Source organism: Aptenodytes patagonicus, chromosome 22 (genome assembly GCF_965638725.1).
Source record: "Aptenodytes patagonicus chromosome 22, bAptPat1.pri.cur, whole genome shotgun sequence".
NCBI lineage: Eukaryota > Metazoa > Chordata > Aves > Sphenisciformes > Spheniscidae > Aptenodytes > Aptenodytes patagonicus.
The window spans coordinates 5,006,490-5,026,181 of record NC_134970.1 but is presented as its reverse complement, the minus strand read 5'-3'; the positions used below and the strand labels follow the sequence as shown (position 1 = coordinate 5,026,181).

The 19,692-nt window shown below is 60.0% G+C and overlaps 1 protein-coding gene across 1 annotated transcript in view; it reads right to left on the bottom strand.

The window, feature by feature from the left end:
* Positions 1–19,692, bottom strand: part of SCUBE3 (signal peptide, CUB domain and EGF like domain containing 3) — a 36,048-nt gene that overhangs the window by 12,492 nt on the left and 3,864 nt on the right. The window contains exons 2-7 of the mRNA XM_076357979.1: positions 14,009–14,131; positions 12,860–12,985; positions 9,606–9,740; positions 6,237–6,362; positions 5,146–5,262; positions 1,087–1,134 (exon numbers count right to left, since the gene is read on the bottom strand). Coding sequence (XP_076214094.1) covers positions 1,087–1,134; positions 5,146–5,262; positions 6,237–6,362; positions 9,606–9,740; positions 12,860–12,985; positions 14,009–14,131 — 675 coding nt within the window. The remainder of the gene's footprint in view (positions 1–1,086; positions 1,135–5,145; positions 5,263–6,236; positions 6,363–9,605; positions 9,741–12,859; positions 12,986–14,008; positions 14,132–19,692) is intronic.

The window sequence follows — 19,692 nt, the reverse complement described above, 5'->3', positions numbered from 1 at the left end:
AGGGACCGACGGAGCCCCTGCCCGTGCCCCCGCAGCACCCTGCCCGCACATGCTCCGGCTTTGCCTCCACCTGCCGGGAAGCGGCAATCGCAGTGGGATTGCGATCCCACGAGCCTAAGGAGATAATTGCTCGGTAATCACAGGGATTATAGCCAAGTTGGCTGGAGCACGGTGACGGCGCGGGGCTGGGGCTCCCCCCTTCTCCCACCCCTGTGGGAAAGGCTCTGCAGAGCCCCCCGAAAGCCACGGTCGGTGCTCCCTGCCACTGGTGAGCTGCACACCCACAGCTCCTCCTGGATGTGCCAGGAGTTTGCATGCACCCAGCACATCCATGAACAAGATTCCCCACCGCAGACAAGTCGCTGCACCTTCAGACTGCCTCGGTTTCCTTGTTGGCGGAGCAGAGGCGTCGCCTTACCTTCATGAAGGGCTTAGAGACCCGACGGGGGTTGCAAAGAAATCCTCGGGGAAGCAGCTGAGGTGCCCAGCCCGATAAAAGGTCATTGCAGCTCTGCAATTTGCTGCAGCTCTGGGCTGGGTGCCTCTGAGCATGGTTAGCAGCTTTGCCGGGCCAAACCCTGGGACACCCTGAATGTCCCCGCATCCGCAAAGGGGACTGTACGCGACTGGGTGGGCTCCGGGAAGGGGTAGCTTTGGGAGTGCACAGCCACAGAGACGGGCACGAGCATCCCCCTCCCCATCACGCAGCCACCGGCAGCCCACCGCTAGCTCCTCTCGGGCTTGCTTGGCGGCGGTTGGGGGGGGGATAACCATTACCACAGCCACTGGAAAGCGGATTATCACCCCCTGCACCGGGCTGGATCGACCAAAGCAACGCGAGAGCCCCCGCCTCATGCAAGCGCAGCCAGGGAAGGGTTTTTTCCTCTGTCCCCAAAAGCAAAGTCCGCCTGCAGCCTGAGGCCAGGCTTGCTCTGCGGGGTTTAAAAGCAGCAGCGGGGGACAGGGTTAGTGAGGCATGCGGTTAGCGCGACAAGCTCAGCCCCCCGAGCCCGGTTATGATCTCGAGATGAGAGACCGTCTACAGTTAGACCCCTTCGTAGAGATAGAGAGAACAAAAATATTTACCATTAGAAAACGTCTCAAGGATAACGTGTTGCTGGAAGTGTCTCTCCCCTGTTTAACATTATAAAAAAGTGATTTAGAAACAGTGTCCAGCAAGGAGCTCGGTTGGTGTCACACGTCAGTGGGTTCGACTCCGCTGCCTTTCCAGCCTGGCAGATATTGTCCCTCTGGGTTTTTTCTCCCCCCACCTCCCAAAAGAGCCAAAACCCAAGGTTTGGGTCCAGTGCTATCGACTCCTCCATCACCCTGTCCGAAGCATCCCGTGCCCCGCAGCCTCTCCAAACCCCCTCCGGTTTCACGCTCTGCATCGTGCTGGCTGGAGCCCCAAGCGAGAGGGAGGAAGCGCGTTACGAGGAGCGTTAGTGCAGCCCGTTAGTCTGGGGAATCGGGTCCTCGTCCTCGCCAGAGCAAAACCAGCGTGTGCCAGGGCGGGTTGCAATCCCTGAGAGGAGCCATACGGACACTGTGTGGCCGTGGGCTTCGGGAAGGTGACCGTGTCCCGCCGGTGGCACTTGCACCACTTGGATTTAGTGGTGAAGCCGGCCAAGCCGGTGGGGAACCCAAATTTTTGGTGTGCTTGGGCTGCTCAGCCTCACCTGTGCATCGGTGCACCCGGGCGCAGGGAGCCCTGGGCAAGGCACGGCACAGCCCTGGGGCGCTGAGCACCCGAGGGAGCATGTGGGAGCCTGGGGGGGGGGGGACAAATGCCCAAGAAGGGGCTGAGAGCAGCCTGGGCAAAGCTGCAGACCCCAAAGTCGGTGCTAAAACACCCAGGGATCACTTTTGGGGATTGCCTCAAAAAATTAGCTTGAGCTTTGCCCTGCAAAGGTAACTCTGCCTGGCACCACCCATCCATGGCTGGGAGATGTCCCTCCTTCATCCCAGTCAGTTTGGGGAGGGGGCAAGGCACCTCAGCACTTCTTTTTGCTCCCGTGTGGGGACAGAGCCCCGTGGCAGTGCTGGACCGAAGCCGGAGAGCCCCCGGGCGAGCGTGGGGCTGGGGTGCTCGGGGCACATGGAGCCCATCACCCGCACGACCGAGTGGAGACGAGCGCATCCCCGCTTAATGAGAAACAACGCCGGGTCCGTGCAGAGGGGAGGATGGTGGAAGGGGAGAAGAGGAGAAACGCAGCCCCCGGCTGTGCCTGCGCTGTCCCGAGGGGCTCAGGCTGAGGGCAGGGATTCAGCAGCTGGGACACGGGATGCCGAGGCTCTGCAGGGACCGCGTCCTCCTCGGGGAGGTTGATGTGCATGGAGGAGCATGTATGGCATGCTCACGGCCACCCGCCTCGCGTCCCCGTGCCCTGCTTTCCCCTCCCCAGAGCCCTCCTACGCCGCGGTCCCTTCGCTCTGGTGTCCCCAGCATTGACCCGGCAGCGGGGTCCGGCGCAGCCCCGCTCCCGGCACCGCTCCCAGCACCGTCAGCTTCACAAAGCTGGGGAGCATCGGTAGTGCCGGGCGCAGGTCAGGAAATTGGCCATAAAACTTGAGCTGGGTTTAGTTTCCTTCTCCATCTAATCATATTTCCTCCCCATCCACCGCCTCCCGCTCCACCGATGCTCGCCGCAAGCGGGGAAAACGGCGACGGCCTCGCTGCACCCCAAATATCGGCGGGAGGGAGCTGCAGTGATGCCCTGGCTTGCAAATCTTCCCAGAAAGCTAAAATCTGCATCAACCGCGACAGCCCAGTTTGCATCTCCTCATGGGCGCTGCATCCTGGGCTGCTGGAGGGTGATTTTACGTGCTTTTTTTAAAAAAAAAAAAAAAAAGAAAAAAAAAAGAAAAAAAAAGAAAAAAGGCTGCTCTTTGAGCATAAATATAAATATATAAGGTCATTGGCCTCCCCTCCCATCTCCCCCTCCCCCTCGAGCCTGCAGACATGTTGGGAGCCATTAGGGCTGGCCCTGCTTTGCTCAGAGGCATGTTATTCATTATCTGCATTTTTAAAAGCAGCAATAAAAAGCGGAAAAATGAAAAACACCGGCCATGGCCTAATGAAACTGTCATTCAAAGGGGCTGATCGTGCTTCCTGCCGCGTGGTGTGATCTGAAGGGAACCTGGACCAGGGGCCTGTCCCGGCAGCCCATCAAACGCACCGCGTACAATTTCAAAGCCCATGGCCCGGGGAGCGAGTTTGCGTTTCCCCTCGCTGGAAACTTTATTCCCCTTGAAATGATGAAATGTTTCAGAGGAAATGGGGAAGGGGAGGCGGAGGGAGCACCGGGGAGGGGGGAGGGCTGTTTGCTGAGCCCCGGCTGTAAAACAAAAAAGGGTGGTTATAAATATCCGAGCAGGTACCTCGGCCGTAAATCTGCCGGCTGGGCATCCCCGCGGGGCGGCCGCCGGCTCCCAGCGGCCGGAGCACAATCCCGCAGTGTTCCCGCGGTGGGGCTGGGGGGCCGGGAATCCCCCGGGGGACGTGGGAGCCAGGCGGGCCCCTTCCTGCGGAGAGGGGGCTGTGGACCTGCAAGGGATGCAAAAGGCACGGCGGTGGGTTTTGGGCTGGCGCTGCTCCTAAAATCCTCCATCGCGGTGTTTAATTTTCCTCGGGAAGGTGGGCGAGGGGAGAGCTCACGGGGATGTACCGGCTCCGGTGGGAGATGCCTCCCCAGCAGACACAGCACATGGCGTGGGGACGAAGGGGGAGATTTTGGCCAAGGCCATGAGGATGAGCGATTTTGGAAACCCCCAAATCCCACCCTCATGCCTGTGGTACCCGGGGTCCAAGTGCTGAGACCCTCTGGCAACCGGACCCCTCTCGAGCATCCCCCAAATCACGAGATGCTTTGGAGAGCTGCTCTCCCACCCCCTGCACCCAGTGGGTCAGAAGCAGCATTTTGGTGCCAAACCTCCCCGAGTCCTCGCACCGACACAGACAGCACACGCGCAGGGACCTCCGTCCAGGAGGAACGCACGAGCCGACGCACCCCGGGGTCCCAAAGTCCCCGTCGGAGGAGCGCTCCCCACTCCGGGCAGAGCAATAACCCCATGGGAGGGTCCTCGGCGGGTGGGACGGGATGCAACGGCCGCAGGAACGAACACGGGGATGAGGGGGACAAGGGGCTGCCAGCGCCTGCCAGCAGCCAGGAGGGACTGGGGTTAATCCTGGAAGCAGGCTGGGCGACAGCGGTGACGTTAAGGTAGCAGGCAGCCGAGCTGACGGGCAGGAGGACTTTGCTGGGGGCTCAGCCCCGAGCATCCCTCGAGCCGGCAGGGAGCAGCCGGGGGTTCAGGGGGCTCCTCCGCTGCTCGCCACGAGGACGGAGCCGTCTTTGGAAAGTGCAGAAGGTTTTCTGTTCAGGCACAGCGGGGACACGGGGAGCCAAAACCTCTCTCTTGCTTTCAATTCCTTTTTCTTTTTTCTTTTGCAATAAGAACTCAAACGTCTAGAGCAATTTGTGGACTTAATCACTCCCCGAATGTAACATTTTTTTAAATCAAATCAGCTGTTAAACAGCACAAGCATATGAAACCAGTAAAAATTCTATCTCTGTTTGATGTTTTACAATTTGAAAACACATACAGGAAAAGGACAGTTTTGGGGGTGGTTGAGTTGTCAGGTTGTTGGGGTTTGGGGTTTTTTTTGCAAGACAATTGTTCCTGAGCTGAGGCCCCGCGGTACCAAATCAGAATGGATCGCGGCGGCCAAATCTGTCTCCTCTGTGTCCCTCCCCAAATGCTGCCGGTGACAGTGACAATTTCTAGCATGGGGACATCCTCACCCCTCTCCCTCCAGTGGCACGGAGGCAGGCAGGGACCCCTGCCCGCATCCCGGCACAACCGACCTGTCCCCAGACGTCCCCTCAAGCATCCCCGCGGCCACTTTTGCTCCCCGCGGTCGAGCAGCGACGCATCCCTGAGCCTCGCGTGTACCCGCAGCATCCCTCACACACGCACCGAGTTTCTCCGATCTCAGCAAAAGGAAACGCCGCATCCCCAAAGCTTGGGGGGGGGGAAAAAAAAAACCCTTCATCAGGCCAAGAGCAAATTGCCCAGGGAGGAAGACGAGCCATCCCGCACCCCGACCCACGTCCCCGCGGCCAGGCGATGGCTCGCACCTACCTATGCACGTCACCCCGTCGGAGTGCAGCAAAAACTTGACGTGGCAGCCGCACTTGGGCCCCTGGTCGGTGTCGTCGCAGGTGTGCTGGCAGCCCCCGTTCCCGTAGTTGCAGGTCACTGCGGGAGGCAAAGCACCGGCCGTCACCCAGGGACCCGGCCCCTCTCCTCCCCGCCCGGCATCCCCAAGCGGTAGCATAAAGCCGGCTTGGAAAAAACCTCATCCGTACCCTCGGAGAGATCCCTCCCTCCTAGATAATTTCTAAAGCCCTTTGACTTTCCCTGCGGGATCTTGGCAGATGCAAACTGTTATGTGGTTTCTCGCGTCTTCCCTTTGCATATCTGCTAAACGTCACCAGTGGAGCCGGAGCAAAGGGGACCGGTGGGCTGGTTGCCCCTGACCTTGGATCTGGTGTTACAGGGGAAGGGCGGGACTTTCCCGAGCACTGGAATGACTCAGGTGCTCCTGGGAATCCCTGCCAGCCCTCCCCGGGGGGCAAGGCGTACTGTTCATTTAGCTTGGAGGGCTAATAGGCTCATAGGATTAAAACTCCATTTCATCAGCAATTTTACACGTTTGCTGCAGACAGCAAATGAGAAACAAAATAAATGTAATTGCATAAACACATACATATCTATTTAATAACCCTGGCAGTGCCAGAGAGATGCTGGCAGGAGATCAGACAGGCTGAGAGCACCACATCCCCCGGGGAGAGGATTCCTGCGCTCCTCCTGTGCCGATCACACTCTCCCTGTTCATCTCCCCTTGGGAAAGCGAAACGGTGGGACAGGGACGGGGGATGCTGCGACTCTGGGACCCCCTTTAATGGCCATTTCAGCCCGCTCAGTGTAAGGGCACAACGTCTCGTAGGGACATGGCAGAGGGGAATGCCAGCAGCATCGTCTGCAAGGGCAACGGAGGCAGAGCCAGGCATGCCAGAGGAAAATGAAGCCAGAGGGCTTCAGGCTCGATAAATCAACTAGTACCAGGGGGGGGTCAGGGCTTTGCAGCAGGGCCAGGAGGGGTCTGTACCACTGGGACAAGGTTAGGGGTCCCCAGGAGGCCGTATCCCCATCCCCGGAGTTCTCCTTACGTTTGCAGTCGCGCTGGTTCTTGGTGAGCTCGAAGCCGGGGCGGCACTCGCAGGCGATGCCCCCCTTGGGGGTCTCCCGGCAGATGTGGGCGCAGCCGTGGTTCTTGTTCATGCAGTTCATTCCTTCTAAAAGGGAGAAGGAAGCAAAGAGAAGCTCCAAAAGCTCGCCGGCACTGGTCTGCGGCGGCAGAAGGATGTCTGGGGTGGGACGGGGATGGGGAGATGGGGACAACGAGGGGAAAACCTTGCAAGCGAGGACCTTGGGGGGGGGCAGGATAACCCCGGGCAACGCCTCGAAGGGCAGCACCTCCTGGCACAGAGCTGCCAGGGAAGGTGGACAAAGCCACCCTGGAGCCTTGGACCTTTGATTCCCTCCCACTGCCTTGGGTGAGACCCTGCTCCCACGCCTCGGGGCGAGCAGCGGGCGCAGAAGCTGCCGCTGCTCACCAGCCCTTCCTGGCACCGACAGGACGGAGCGATGCAGCTTCTTTTTGGAAAACAAGGAGGATGGGGTGATCACGGCTGTGATTACAGATGCCTGGCAGGCAGTCCTGGCATCACTCAGCAGAGCAAGGAAGGGTTTTGGAGGGGCAGAGCCGGCTGGGGGGGGGGGGCAGCCCTGGAGCTGCTCCGCCGGGATGAGCCCCAGGCCTGTACCCGTAAGCTACAGGATGCATCGACAGCTCGGGGAGGATTCACACGCTGGCAGCCCCTGGGAAATGAGGGTTTGGGGAGCTGCTGGTTCCCATTATCAGAGCTGCCGGTTCACCCTCGCTGACCTGTCCACAGCGCCCTCCCGCCCCAGCCTCCCTTGGGGCATGGGGACACTCAGCTGCAGAAAGCCGGGTTCAGCAGATGCCGAACGGGGCATTGGCAGGAGTTTATCAGACATTTAACAAAACCCACAGCAAGCCAGGGACGGCCCTCTAGGAAATGCAACTGCCTGCTCAGGGCCTTTTTCTGGCAGAGGGAGGTGGTCAGCTCCTTTTCAGGCACCTGGTGCCGAGCCCACCGCAGGGTGAGCGATGCCAGCGTCAGGACGGGAGGCCGGGCAGAGCTGCAAGCCCGTGGGCTGCCAAGAGCCTGGGGCAGGAGGGTGAGGGACGGTCCTTATGGGGTCAGGGCCACCTCGAAGGAGGATGCTGAGGTGCACCAAGCATGCATGGGAAGGGTTAAAAACCACAGGCTGGAGCCTGTGGGTGTCCCAGGCTGCTCCCCATCACCTGCCCGGCAGATCCCACCTGGCTTTGCTCCAGGACAGGGTGATCATCTGTAATTGCAGTGGCAGGCGAGCCCTCTGTAATTAGAGCCTCCCGCCTCTAACCACACCAGCCCTCCATTCCCTGGCCTCCGTGCTAGGGCTGGGAACCCCCATCCTGCAGGGAGCCCCGCTCCGTCCCCCCCCCGGCACCCTCCAGCCTGCCCTGGGGCCGGGATGCTGCTGCAAGCTCCTGCGCTCCACCCAGCCCTGCCCTGGGACCCCCCGGGGCACACAATGCCCCAGGGATGCTGGGGATGGCCAAGCGCTCTCAGCCTCTCCTCCAAACAGCGGCTTTTCTCTCTCCCTCTTTTTTATTGCTGCTCTTTACTACCTGGCAGCATCTCCGCCGCATCCCAGGCACCACGGTGGACACAGAGACCTCTGAAGCTGACCCTGCCCTGCTGCGCCGCTGCTCCCCCGGAGATGCCACCTTCCAGAGAAGCCAGATCCCAACGGCCGGCAGTCTGCAGAGATCCCCCGGCACGTCCCAGCAGAGACGCAAGCTCCGGTGTCCATGTGCCCTGGCTCCCCTCCAGGCCAGGACGGCCGCACGCTGTTTTCTTAAGACTCCCCAGGCGATTCCACCCGGGCATGGCATCCTCCTCCACTGCACGATGCCGGGACACAGCAATCCCTCGGCGCCTACAGCCACCGTCCAGGAAGGGAGCCCTTGAGCTTTGCACCCCCTTTAATCCTTCCTCCCCCTGTAACATCGTCACCTGCTCTTGCACTGGCACCGTGTGAGGACCCTGCTCACCCCTTTTGCTTTCGGTGGCTCCGCTGTTATCATCAGGCTGAGCATGATGGGGTTTAAAGGCACCCCAGCAAGCCCCAACCCTTGGCCTCTCCTTACTGGGAGGGACTGGCCAGTGCAAGGGAGAGGGTCACGGTACTGTCGGGGGGGGGGGGGTCCTGGGATCCATCCCCCAGGTCTCCCGACCCAGCAGCATTTCATCCCCTCTGCATCAGGAGGGAGAGAGGAAAGCAAGAGGGAGATTGAGAAACAGAGAAAGAGCAGAGGGAAAGGAGAAAGTCTCTTGCCGGGGTAGGAGAAGAGAGACAAGGAGCTGGCAAGGACCCCAGAAGGAAGGAAGCAGCCGTAACGCTGAGGTTTAGCTCTCTAATACTGAATGCTTCTGCCTTGGCAGTGCCCAAGGAGTCGGGAGTAAAGTCAGAACAGGCTTTAACATCGGACCCCAAATCGTCCTCAGCTCTCCGCTTTTCCCAGGCTCACAGCCTGGGGGCCAGCTGCAACCCCTTGTCCTCAGCAGCCGCTCCTGAGCCCGAGCTCGGGGACCACGTAGCAGCTACAAAATCAATCTCAGGGTGCAGAAGTGACACAGCCATCCCCGGGCCGACAAGGCTCTGCAGCCGTTCAGCTCAGAAACCAGCTCAAAACCCAGCACCTGCATCCCTGTCCCCAGTGGGGGCCACCCACCGCATCACCGAGGGGAAGGAGCAGCCAGCTCGTCCCTCCTGGACACACGGGGGATGGGGATGCGGGAGATGCCACCGCGGCTGCTGAGCCGTCCTGGGCTGGGCGAGATTCCCCAGGGAGCTGGAGGGACCAACGCAGCTGGGAAGGGGGAAGGAGGAAAAGCAAAAACACTCAGCCGGCTTTGCCAAGCAGGGGAGATAAAAATCAGCAGAGATGCAAAAATCTCTCATTTCCTCCTATTTTGGCTAAGAGATTGCTCCAGACGGCAGCAATTTAGAGCTGATATCGAGACGAAGGGCTCGGTGTTGCACAAGACCTGGCAGGAGAAGACGAGTCTTGCAGGGTGGTGTGAGGCTCTCCGGGTACCTTTTATTTAATAAAAAGCTCTGGATACAGGATTAACATCCTCTGTTCGGTATTAGTGTGCTTGATCAAGGGGCCTGCGAGGGTTTTGTTACGGAGATGTTTATTAGCCCCGCAGCATCCTCTCCCAACGGGCTCAGAATAAATTTGCTTTTAAATTTGCAACACCGAGAAGGGTCATGAACCAGCACCAGCACCCAAAGCCAGGCATCACGCAGGGGTGGCCAGGGGTGATGGGGGACAGACCTGCCCGATAAATGCAGGGGGATGGAGGGTGCCCCGGGGTGGGGAGATGCCGCGCACTAACCTTCGGGGCGCTGGATGCAGGTGTGCTGGTTGTCGCTGAGGAAGAAGCCCTCCCGGCAGAAGCACTCGTAGCTGCCCATCATGTTGACGCAGGTCTGCTGGCAGCCGCCGTTGCCCTCCGAGCACTCGTCCAGGTCTGCAAAGGCAAGGTGGCAGGGGGTGAGCGCGGCTCCGTGGCACGCCGAGGGGATGGGGAACCGGGTGTGACAGATGTGCTAGGTGGCAAAATATTTCTGCTTTACATCCGTGATCCCCCAGCTAGAAGAAAGGCGGATGCTTTAGGGCTGCAGGGGATGATGGCAAAGCACATCAAGGGATGGGTCGCAGAGGCCATACAGCTTCCCCGGCCGATGGGCAAAAAAGGTCTGGCCTCATTTTACAGAAGGGAACACCAAACCACAGAGAAAGGGATTTTCCTTGTCCCTGGACCCCCAAAGCACCCAGGATGCTCGGCCAGGACGCTGGCTGCAGCTGCCCCCGGCTCCCAGCCCCTCCGAGCCCGTCGCCGGCTGGGGATGCCTGCACTTCATTAGGGGGAGCTGGGAAACCTTAGCCTGGAGTGGGGATAATTACTTGTAAGGAGACTCAAATCCCCAGCAGCTCTGCTGCCCTCGTGCCTGTTTTGGTTTAACAAACCAAGGCTGGAAGGGGCTCGAAGTGCACACCCGTGGCAGCGGCGATGCCCTTGCCCTGGGCTGCTCCCGCTCTGTCCCTGCAAATCCCTCATTTAATGAAGAGCAACAGCCCGTTGCTCTCTCCAGAGGATTTTTGGGGACAGTGGTCCAAGCTGAACCCGCCGGTGCCCCGGGGTGCCAGAGCAACCAGGATGCTGGGCTCGGGCAGAGAGGCAAACCTCCGCCGTGGCCGCCCCTGCCCCCTCCGCCCGCGGTCCCGGGGCCGGGCGACGGCGTCGGGCTGGGGAGCGAGGGGCCCTGTGCCAAAGAAAACCTCCCGTGAACTCGAGCGTTGCAGAGCCGGCGGCCGAGGGGAAAGCTGAGCCCCGTCAGCATCGACCGCTGGAAACGCCAGAATAGTGGCTCGGTGACGGCACGCACCAGGGGGGGCTCCCAGCCCTGGCCCCCCCAGCACAGCCCTCCTCCCTGAACGGCACGGCATGCACTGAAACCCCTTGATTTTGGGCAAAGAGATGGATGCCCAGATGGATGCCCGAGCAGCACGGGTGCCTTGCACCGTGTCCCAGCCCCAGGCAAGCCCCGGGAGATGCTGCAACCCCAGGGGATGCTCAGAAATCAAAGCAGCTGCAGCTCCAGCTGGAAACTGCTGGAGAAGCAGAGCCCAGGAGCACCCCACAAACCCGCTACCTTGGAAAGGAGGCGTTGAAAACATCATCTCACACCCGAGCGCCCGCAGGGCAGGCTAGGGCTGACAGCCGGGCTGCAGCCAGACACAAAAGGGACATCCTCTGTGACGGCAGGAGGCTTGCAGCTTCCTCCAAGGCTCATCCCAGCCGAGCTATGTCCTGCAGATGCCAATAACTCTCCTCAAATCCCCCCGCTTATAACAAGGGCTTAACGTCTTGCGACTTCGCCTTCAAGCTCCGCACAAAAATGAGGAGGCAGCCGTTCAAACCCGATGGCTGAAACGAGACTCCGCCACTCTAATACCTGTTTTATTAAATACAACGGAGGTGGGCAGAAGCCAGCAGGGCCTGTGTCAGGATAGGGGCTTGAATTCCTGTCCTGGTTCAAAAGGTCGCCCGGGGTGGGCGATGGGGGGACTGGCGGGCTCCGGCGGGCACGCACCCCGATCCACCTCCGGCTCGGCCACTGCCCCCAGTGCCAGCAAAGCCCGGGCACGACCCTCTGCTTTGCTTTGCTTCTGGATTCCTTCCGGCTAAGAGGGGATGCTTGCAGGCTGGGCAAAGCACGGTCAGGATGGGGGGGAAGGAGGATGGGGAAAAACCTGCTGGGGTTCATCTCTGCTGCCCCCCGAGAGCAGCTGCTGAGCCAAACCCAGCCGGAGAGCAGAGGGTCTCAACATCCTCACCTATAAAATGGGCTCCAGGGGATAAACCTGCACCATCCCTACAGCAAAGCAACACGGCGGCTGAGATGCTGGGATGAGCCAAGGAAAGACTCAAGGGAGGAGCCGGGGCTGCCCCCCCAGGACCCCCTCGCCGGCTGCTCCCCAGCCACCTCCATCCCCTCCCACCCAACTCTGTAAACACATGACGTCTGCGGCTCACCGAGTCCGGCTTTCCTTTCTTCTCCTCGGGCTCATCCTCCCCCGGGAGAGGAAGGCAGAGCTGCCCGCCCGCGCCTCCTCCCAGCTGTGTAAATCTCCCCCCTCCCCGAGGAGGCTGCAAAGATCCCGGTGATGGTGGTTAATGCAAAGCATATGTGTCCATAATCCCTTCCCCCTCCTCCTCCTCCCAGTGATGAGCTCATTAATGACCCCTCTGCAGACACTAATTAGAAAATAGCATGAGCTCCAGGCGGAGGGAAGGCGGGCGGCCCTGTGCCCCGGCGATCCCACCCGCGGGTGCCGTGGGAGGAAGCGGGTGCCGGGGCGCGGGCAGCCCGGCCGGCCCCGGGGCTCTGCCGGGAGCTTTGGCTTCGCCGCAGCCGGATGGAGTTTGGGGCGGTGGGAAGTGGTGGGGAGGATGCACGGCCACTCCGTAGGCAGATGCTGGGTTTGTCTTGGCCCGGTGATTATTTACCCAGTCCCTTCGCTGGTTCCCATCCCCACCATATTTGCTATTAACTCATCTATTTTGGCAGGTGCAGGGCTGACCTCAAGCACGAGCGGAGTGAGCGGCAGGGCCCGGGTGAGCCCTGCCGGCTGGTCCTGCCTTCGGCAGCGGAGCAGAGTTGCCGGCCCAACCGCTCGCCGCAGCAGGATGCGGCCAAGGGAAGGCTGCGACTCGCGCCCAGCATCCCCAAACCCAACCCTCCCAGTCTTGCCTTACCCCAACCTCCCCCAGCCTATGGATGGATCCATGGAGCAAGTTTTTCTCCCAGCACGGAGCATCCTCCCTCGGCATCACCCCCATGCAATGGGGAGCAATCCTGTCCCCGGCGAGCCATCGCGGCACGGGTCGTGTCTGCAGCCGGCTTGCTGCCCTGGGAGTGCCATCACGGTCCCCCAGCTCTGCAATGGGTCTTGGGGGGGGGCAGAGCTCGGGAGGTGCCCGGCAAAGACAGCCAGCAGGCTGGTCCCAAGGTGCCAGAGCTGCCGAGCGGCTGCGACACGCTGGCATCGCACCCCGACACGTGCCGGGGGCCCGTCCCTCACCTAAGCAGTTGTGGCCGTCGTGTGCCAGGCGGAAGCCGTCGTAGCAGGTACAGCGGTAGTTGCCGGGGATGTTGACGCACTCGTGAACGCAGCCGGCGTTGTCTTCCCGCTCGCACTCGTCAACGTCTGCAGAGAGAGGAGGGCAGGAGAGCTGCGGGGCTGCCCCGGCTGAGGACGGCCAACTCGCTGCACGGGTGCTGCTCCCCATTTCCAGCGTGTGTGCGACCCAGCTGATATCGCGCCCTGCAGTCTCTGCTTATTCCAGCAGGTCTCCAGCCCCGTTATCACCTACGATCACCTATCAGAGCTTCCCTCCACACCCTGCAAAAACATCCCATGTCCTCCCCAGTCTAGACCCTGGACTTCCAGCTAACCCACCGTCTTAAAGCCTCGGCACAGCGCGGCGACCTGCCGACTGCTCTGGGAATCACACGGGATTTCCCGACGGTGGTGGGCAGAGCAGCCCGTCTCCATGGCGAAGCCTTGCTGTGCCCGGAGCGCGCTTTAATCCCTCTGCTATTTGTACTCAGCCCATCCCAACCCTGGACCCGCTCCGAGCAGAGCCGGGAATTTTTCCCCTGCCCCACTCCTGCTTTCCTGGTGCTGCTCCTCCAAGGAGCCCATTTTCTTTCTGTGCCCCACTCAGCTGCATATATCTACATCCATATCTACGTCTATACCTACATCTATGTCTACAGCTGTATCTATATCACCTATACCTATATATCTTATTTTTAAGCTCCTCATGTTTTATCTGCTAACCCAGTTTTGCAGCCTTTGGGTTGGAAATCCTGCAGTTAAAAAAAGCCCAGCTTTGTTTAAAACAAGCCCCAGGTGATCCTTCTGGGCCTAGGCAGCCCCAGCCTTGCAAACGCGGCTCTTTGCAGAGCAGGGGAGGGAGCACGACTGCTGCCACCGCCGCCGACAGGGACGGTCACACTCCTCTCCGTCCCCATGCATTGCAGTGTCAACAGGCCAGGAGTTTGGGACAGAAAAGGGGAATAAAAGGTTTGCAGTGGGCTGGGGTAAACCAGCAGCCTTTTTGCAAGGGCAGAGGACATTGCTGACGAGCCACCGCCTGCCTCCGACCTGCCGGGGCTGGCACTCGTCAGAGGGGCTCCGGCTCCGGTGGCGGTGGCGTGCTCCTACCTTTGCAGTGCTTCCCGTCGCCGGTGTAGCCGGACTTGCAGATGCACTTGTAGGACTTGGGGGTGTTTTGGCAGATGGCGTCAATGTGGCAGTTGTCGGTGCCCTCCACGCACTCGTCGACATCTGCAAGGGGAGAGGCGGGGGGAGCGATGGGGAGAGCCGGGGGGAGCTCTCCCCGTCTCCCCATGGGAGCCATCACCCGAGGCGATGAAACCAAGCAGCCCGCCGGCTTTTCAACCCGCACGTGAACCAGAAAGGCTCGAGGGAGCAACGCCGCTGCTTTGCTCCTTAGCGGCTTCGCCGCACCCAGCCCTGACGCAATGGGTGATGGGCTCAGGACGGGGCGCTGGAGCGGCAAACGCTCCCGAACAGCACTGCCTGTGTCCCCACCCTTGTACAAGCCACCCTGAGACTCCCCGACCCTTTTGCGTGTCTGATGGTAGGAAACACCGCTCAGGCGCCCATAGTCCAGGCTGGAGCCAGCCCAGGCAGAGGTGAAAGCCTCTGTCTCCAATTAGCCATTTCCTGAGCCGACCAGTCACCCAAATAATCGTCATCGCTTTCTATTCTTAGGCGCGGAGGAATGTGCACGAATTAGCAGGGACCACATTAAATAAACCTGGGAGCCGGGAACGGGAAGCAGGAGGGAGAACTGGGAAAAACATGAAGGTTTCCTCGGGGGCACAGCCAAAATCCACGTACCCCTCATCCCCCTTTGCCCCTCAACCCACTTATCCGGGGTGCAGCGCTGTGGTACCCGGGACATCACGTCCAGAGCATCACATGCCGGTGATGGCCTCAAGCAGCAATGCCCAAGGGTTTGCCACGGCAGGAGGCCGCGGGAGCGGAAGTTTTAATGATATTTGGGAAACAGAGAAGCCTCGAGCGCGTGGGGCGGAGGTTTATGAGCAAGAGGCTGCTCACCTGGCCGCTCTCTGCCTTCCCTACGCAGGCAGTAAGGGAGACGTGGTGCCCCGGCGTGGGCACATCCTCCTTCTCTGGCTGTGAACGCCTGGCAGCGGTGTAAGGCAGCTGGGTGCCCCCGGGGGGGCAAGGTGGGGGCTGAGCATCGCCCGCGGCCCCTTGGGTACAGGTAGGGCTCCCAGAGCACGCCGGGCTCCCTGCTCCGACTCCACGGGCACGTGGGGAGTGTCGATGCTGCTCCCGGGGGGGGTTCGCCTCCGCCGCCTCCCACGGGGATGGGGAGGGTCCCACCAGGGAAGGGGGATCTGAGGGTCCCTTCAGCTTCCCTGTACCCCATAAAGACGAGCCTGAGGCTGCGAAGCTCTAAGCTGCCTTTAAAAAGCTGCTTTTCAGCAACCCCAAGAACAGAAGTGCTCCGGGACGTCCCCAAAGACATGAAACATCCCCGCAAGCCACGGGCGGGCGGGCAGGCAGCCCCGCCAGCCCCGCTGGGATGGGGGCCACGGCCGCGGGAGCGTCAGCCCGAGCCCTCTCCCGGCCACCCCGGCGGTTTTTTGCCGGGAGATGTGAGTCACCCGTCCGGGGGGAGAAGAGCTTTGCCTTTGCACCAGGGAGGCGGCACGTGCCTGCGCATTGTATAAATATTTACAGCCTGCATTCATATTTGTTATTTGACATTAGCCATGGCCCGCGGCCACCACGGCCTCCCTTGGGCCATTAATCACTGGCTGGAGGCTGACCCACCGCGGTGGGGACGACGGAGGGATTGCACGGGGGACTGGCACCCTGCTCCCGGCCGGCACCGTTGCCTCCAGCACCCACGGCACCGGCCACGGTGCCGCCGCGCTGCACCGACCCCAGCACCCGACGGCATCCCCGGGGAGAGGCTCGCAGCCCGCCCTGCACCGGGGGTCCCGCGGGGGCTCGGGGGGGGCTGTTGTCCCTTCGGGGAGCTGAGCGTGGCTCAGGTTCAGTTCCTCCCCATCCAAACTTCATATTTGGAGGCAAACCCCATCCCCGCCCCGGGGCACGGCCACCTCACCACACCCCTGACCCACTTGCAAAGGTCCCATCCTACAAACCGAAAAGCGTGTGCAAATCATCACCGGCGGGAAAAAACCTGCGAAAGCCGCAGGAGAGCAGAGCTCACTCCTTCCCAACCCCGGTTTCAAGCTTAAAGAGCCTTTCGGCACAGGAGGAAGCGCCTCCATCGCCGGCGAACGCCGTTCGGCATCACAGCGACTTCACCTCCGGCTCCAGCATCCCTCGCCGGGGCTCTTGGGTGGGTGGCGGGAGGGATGCGGCACCGGAGCCAGGGAGACACGTGGGGGACGTTGAGCGCTCACCGCTTCGCGGGCAGCGATGGGCGCGGGGACTCGACAGCAACGAAGCCGACGCTGAACCAAAGATCTACCGAATTTGCAAATCCTCGTCCTGACCCTGTGCGGTTTGGAGCCCCTCCCTCGGCTCTTCCCCCCCGCCCCCCGCAAGTGATAAATCACGGCTCGATGCTTCGAGCTGATGGTCCCAAGGTGAGAGTTGCTGGGTCCCAGCACCCAGGGCACCCACCCACCCCGGCGTACAGGTGGGAACCGGCACCCAAACGGTACAGACCATCCATCAACCCCCATCTCCTTCCCCTAAAAACACCCAAAACGTGAAGCATCCATCAGACATCACATCATTGACATTTTCCCAGCCTTTTGCCAGAAATCTCACTTTTTGGGAGGTTTTATTTTCTATTTCTTTTTCCTCCTGCGCCCTCAAACTCAAGACAATGAACAATGTCTGCGCGGCACTGAACACAATGCCGTGCCGTTCCCACTCACACATGTATATATATTTTTTTTTCTATCTTTTTTTTTTTCCATTCTGTAACTTCAAAACTTCTCTAACTTTGGAAAGATTACACAGCACAAAAGTACAAAAGAAAACATTATAAATTTGCCACTCTGTAATTTTTCCAAAGCTGGAGACATTCTGAAAGGTTACAGGATTATAAAAAAAAAGGCAAAAAAAGGGGGAAAAAAGTGTGTGTGTGTGTGTGGGAAGAGTGAATAAATACCCTCCTCGGCACCCCAGGAGCCACCCCGAGGTTGGCAAAGATCCTCATTTCAGAATGCTGAAATTTTGGCTCCTAAGAAGTAGCCTTCAGAAATGATGTAGTGAATTAAAAAAAAAAAAAAAAAGCCCTCTGAAAAACCAAATTTTTGCATTTTTGTCAACGCAAGCGGCGTTTTCCCACGAAAGGGAAGGTCTGCCGTCGGGACAGCCTGCTTTTCCCGCAGGAGAATTTTCTCCATCCAAAAAACGCCCGCGGCCACGCTGCAGGTGCTCCCAGCCGCCGCCAAGGCGCGAGGGATTTCATTTTCAAGCCAAGCGAAGATTTAAAAAAAAAAAAAAAAAATCCTTATTGATGTTCCCGTCCCTCTTTGCTCTTGCAAAATTCTTGCTGGGGTGCGCCCTGCTCGTCCCCCTGCTCGGGGGGACCTTTTGAAGTCCAGATCCCAAATCCGGGTGGGGTTTTTGGGGGGGGGGGTTTGCCAACCAGGCCCCCCCCCCGCAGACCTGCACGAATAATCAAAGATGCCCTTTTTCGCCCAAAGTTGCCTGAAACGGGCCCAAACGGGATGGCGCGGGGGGGGCTCATCGTGCCCCCCCAATCCCCAGAACCGGGGGATTTTGCACCAGGCGGGGAATTTAATTTTGATGAAGATGCCGAGTCCTGTCGGGGACCCAAGGTCTTGCCCACGTCCGGCGGCCCCCGCTCCCTGCCCAGCCCCACCTCCCCGTCTCCCCACGCTTTGGGGCTAATCAGGGCTCGTCAGAGGGCAAGAGCATCCTCGGCATCGCCACCACGCCGTGCCGGGGGGTTTGCGGCGAAGGGCAGGAGGCTGCAGCATTCGTCCCGTGCCTCGGGCGATGTTTTTTATTCCGTTGTGGGTGGGATTTTCCAGCGCTGGCTGTTGGGCCCCGTTCCGCTCCAGCTGCAGCTTTATTCTCCATTTCAAAGGCAGCGGAGGCAGACGGTTTCAACGCCACTGCCATTTCGAGCGTGCCAAAAGCGGGGGGACCACCAACCCCCCGGGACCGGCGCGCACCCACCGGGGAGGTGAAGGGCTTTGACCGAGGCCGGCGGGGAAGGCGGTGGCGGAGCCCACGGGCACCTGGGTCCCACACTTGTGCCCTGCCCTGCGGTGTCAGGGGGCACCCTGTGCCACCCGCGATACGTGATGGCGAGGGGGGGATAAAGCAGCAGCTCACATGTTTTTAGAGCCTGGATTGAGGCTCTTTCCTCACTTCCTTATTTTGTTTTTTAAAAAAATAATAAATAATAAAAAATGGTTTTATCCATAGGCTGAAAGTCCTAATAAATTTGAGGAGGGGGCTGAGACAGGGCAGCAAAAACCCGCCAGAAAACCCCTAAAGCAAACAAAACCACCGTCCTTTTTCTCTCTTCTGCAAGCGCTTCAGCTTTTTCTTTCAAATTAATTTTATTCTTTATTTTTATATAGGCATATATATTAACAGCCTGTCTGTATAGGGATGTGTGTGTAGCTGTTGGCAGACACGCGGAGTTTCCACTCGGCCTTAATGCCAAATTAAAGCTTTATAACTTCAGTAGCTCTTTTTACCAGGGTATTAATAACCACCTCAGACACTGTGGTGCAGTTTATTAATCATTTGTTCGCCCGGGGAGCTCACGAGGGCGACTCGTGCTGCGCCGCGGCGGGACGGGCGCAGGGCACGGCCGCGGGCGGCTCCGGTACAGCCGATGGCATCCCGCCGGGAGGGGATGGGGGCCGGGGGCTGGCGAGAGGGGAGGAAGATGCTCTGCGGGGCAGCTTTTTTCAAATTGGCCAAAGATGCGTCATCTGAACTCGAGATCCTGACTCAGATGCTCGGCGACGGCTTGTTGCCAGGACGGGGGTGCCGTGCCGGGGATGCCACGCCAGCGGTCCCTGGGCGGGTACCTGCGCTCGGGTCGGATCAGAGGGGATGTCTGCATCTCACCGCGAGATGGAGACCCCTGCACCAGCCCCACTGCGGGAGCCCTACGCCCCACACGTCCACCCAGCTCTCCCGAAAGCGGGTGGGACCCGGTAGGTGCAGCCGCAAGCGCTTGGCCCTGCGGAATGATGGAGCACGGATGAAGGACGAGGAGCCACAAGTCGCAGGGAGGACCTGGGGGGGTTACCAGCCTGGTGACCCCATCGCTCCATGCCCAGACCCCGCTCTGCGCCACCTGCCCCGGGTTTTGCTTCCCCAAAGCTGGCAGCACCCCAAAAGGGGCTTTTTTTTCCTCCCATCGACGCTTCCCACTCCCACGAGGGCAGAGCTCTCCGTCCCCTGCACCAGCCCGGGGTCATCCCGATGGATCCCACATTCACCACCAGATCTGGCATCCCCTGGGTGGGAAATGCTCCCTCCATCCTCATCCCACCTCCTTGTGCCAACCCCGGTCGCTTCGGCTCAATTCAGCCGCGATCTCTCCAAGGAGGGTTTGATGCTCCACGCCAACAGCGTGTTCATCTCCCCGGGGAATTGTCGTTGCTGTTGTTGTTCCTCTGGCTTATCAGGCTGACCAAGCTTTGCCTTAAAAAAATATGTTTGTTTGTTTGTTTTCGCCTTCGGGAGCAACAATCGCAAGATCTCCAGCGGAGAAGACGGCCTCGCTGAAACACGGCCGGCCGGGCTTCCTCCAGCGCCGCGAGACAGAGCAAACTTTATTTGCCATCCCAGGCTTCTCCTAAAGCCTC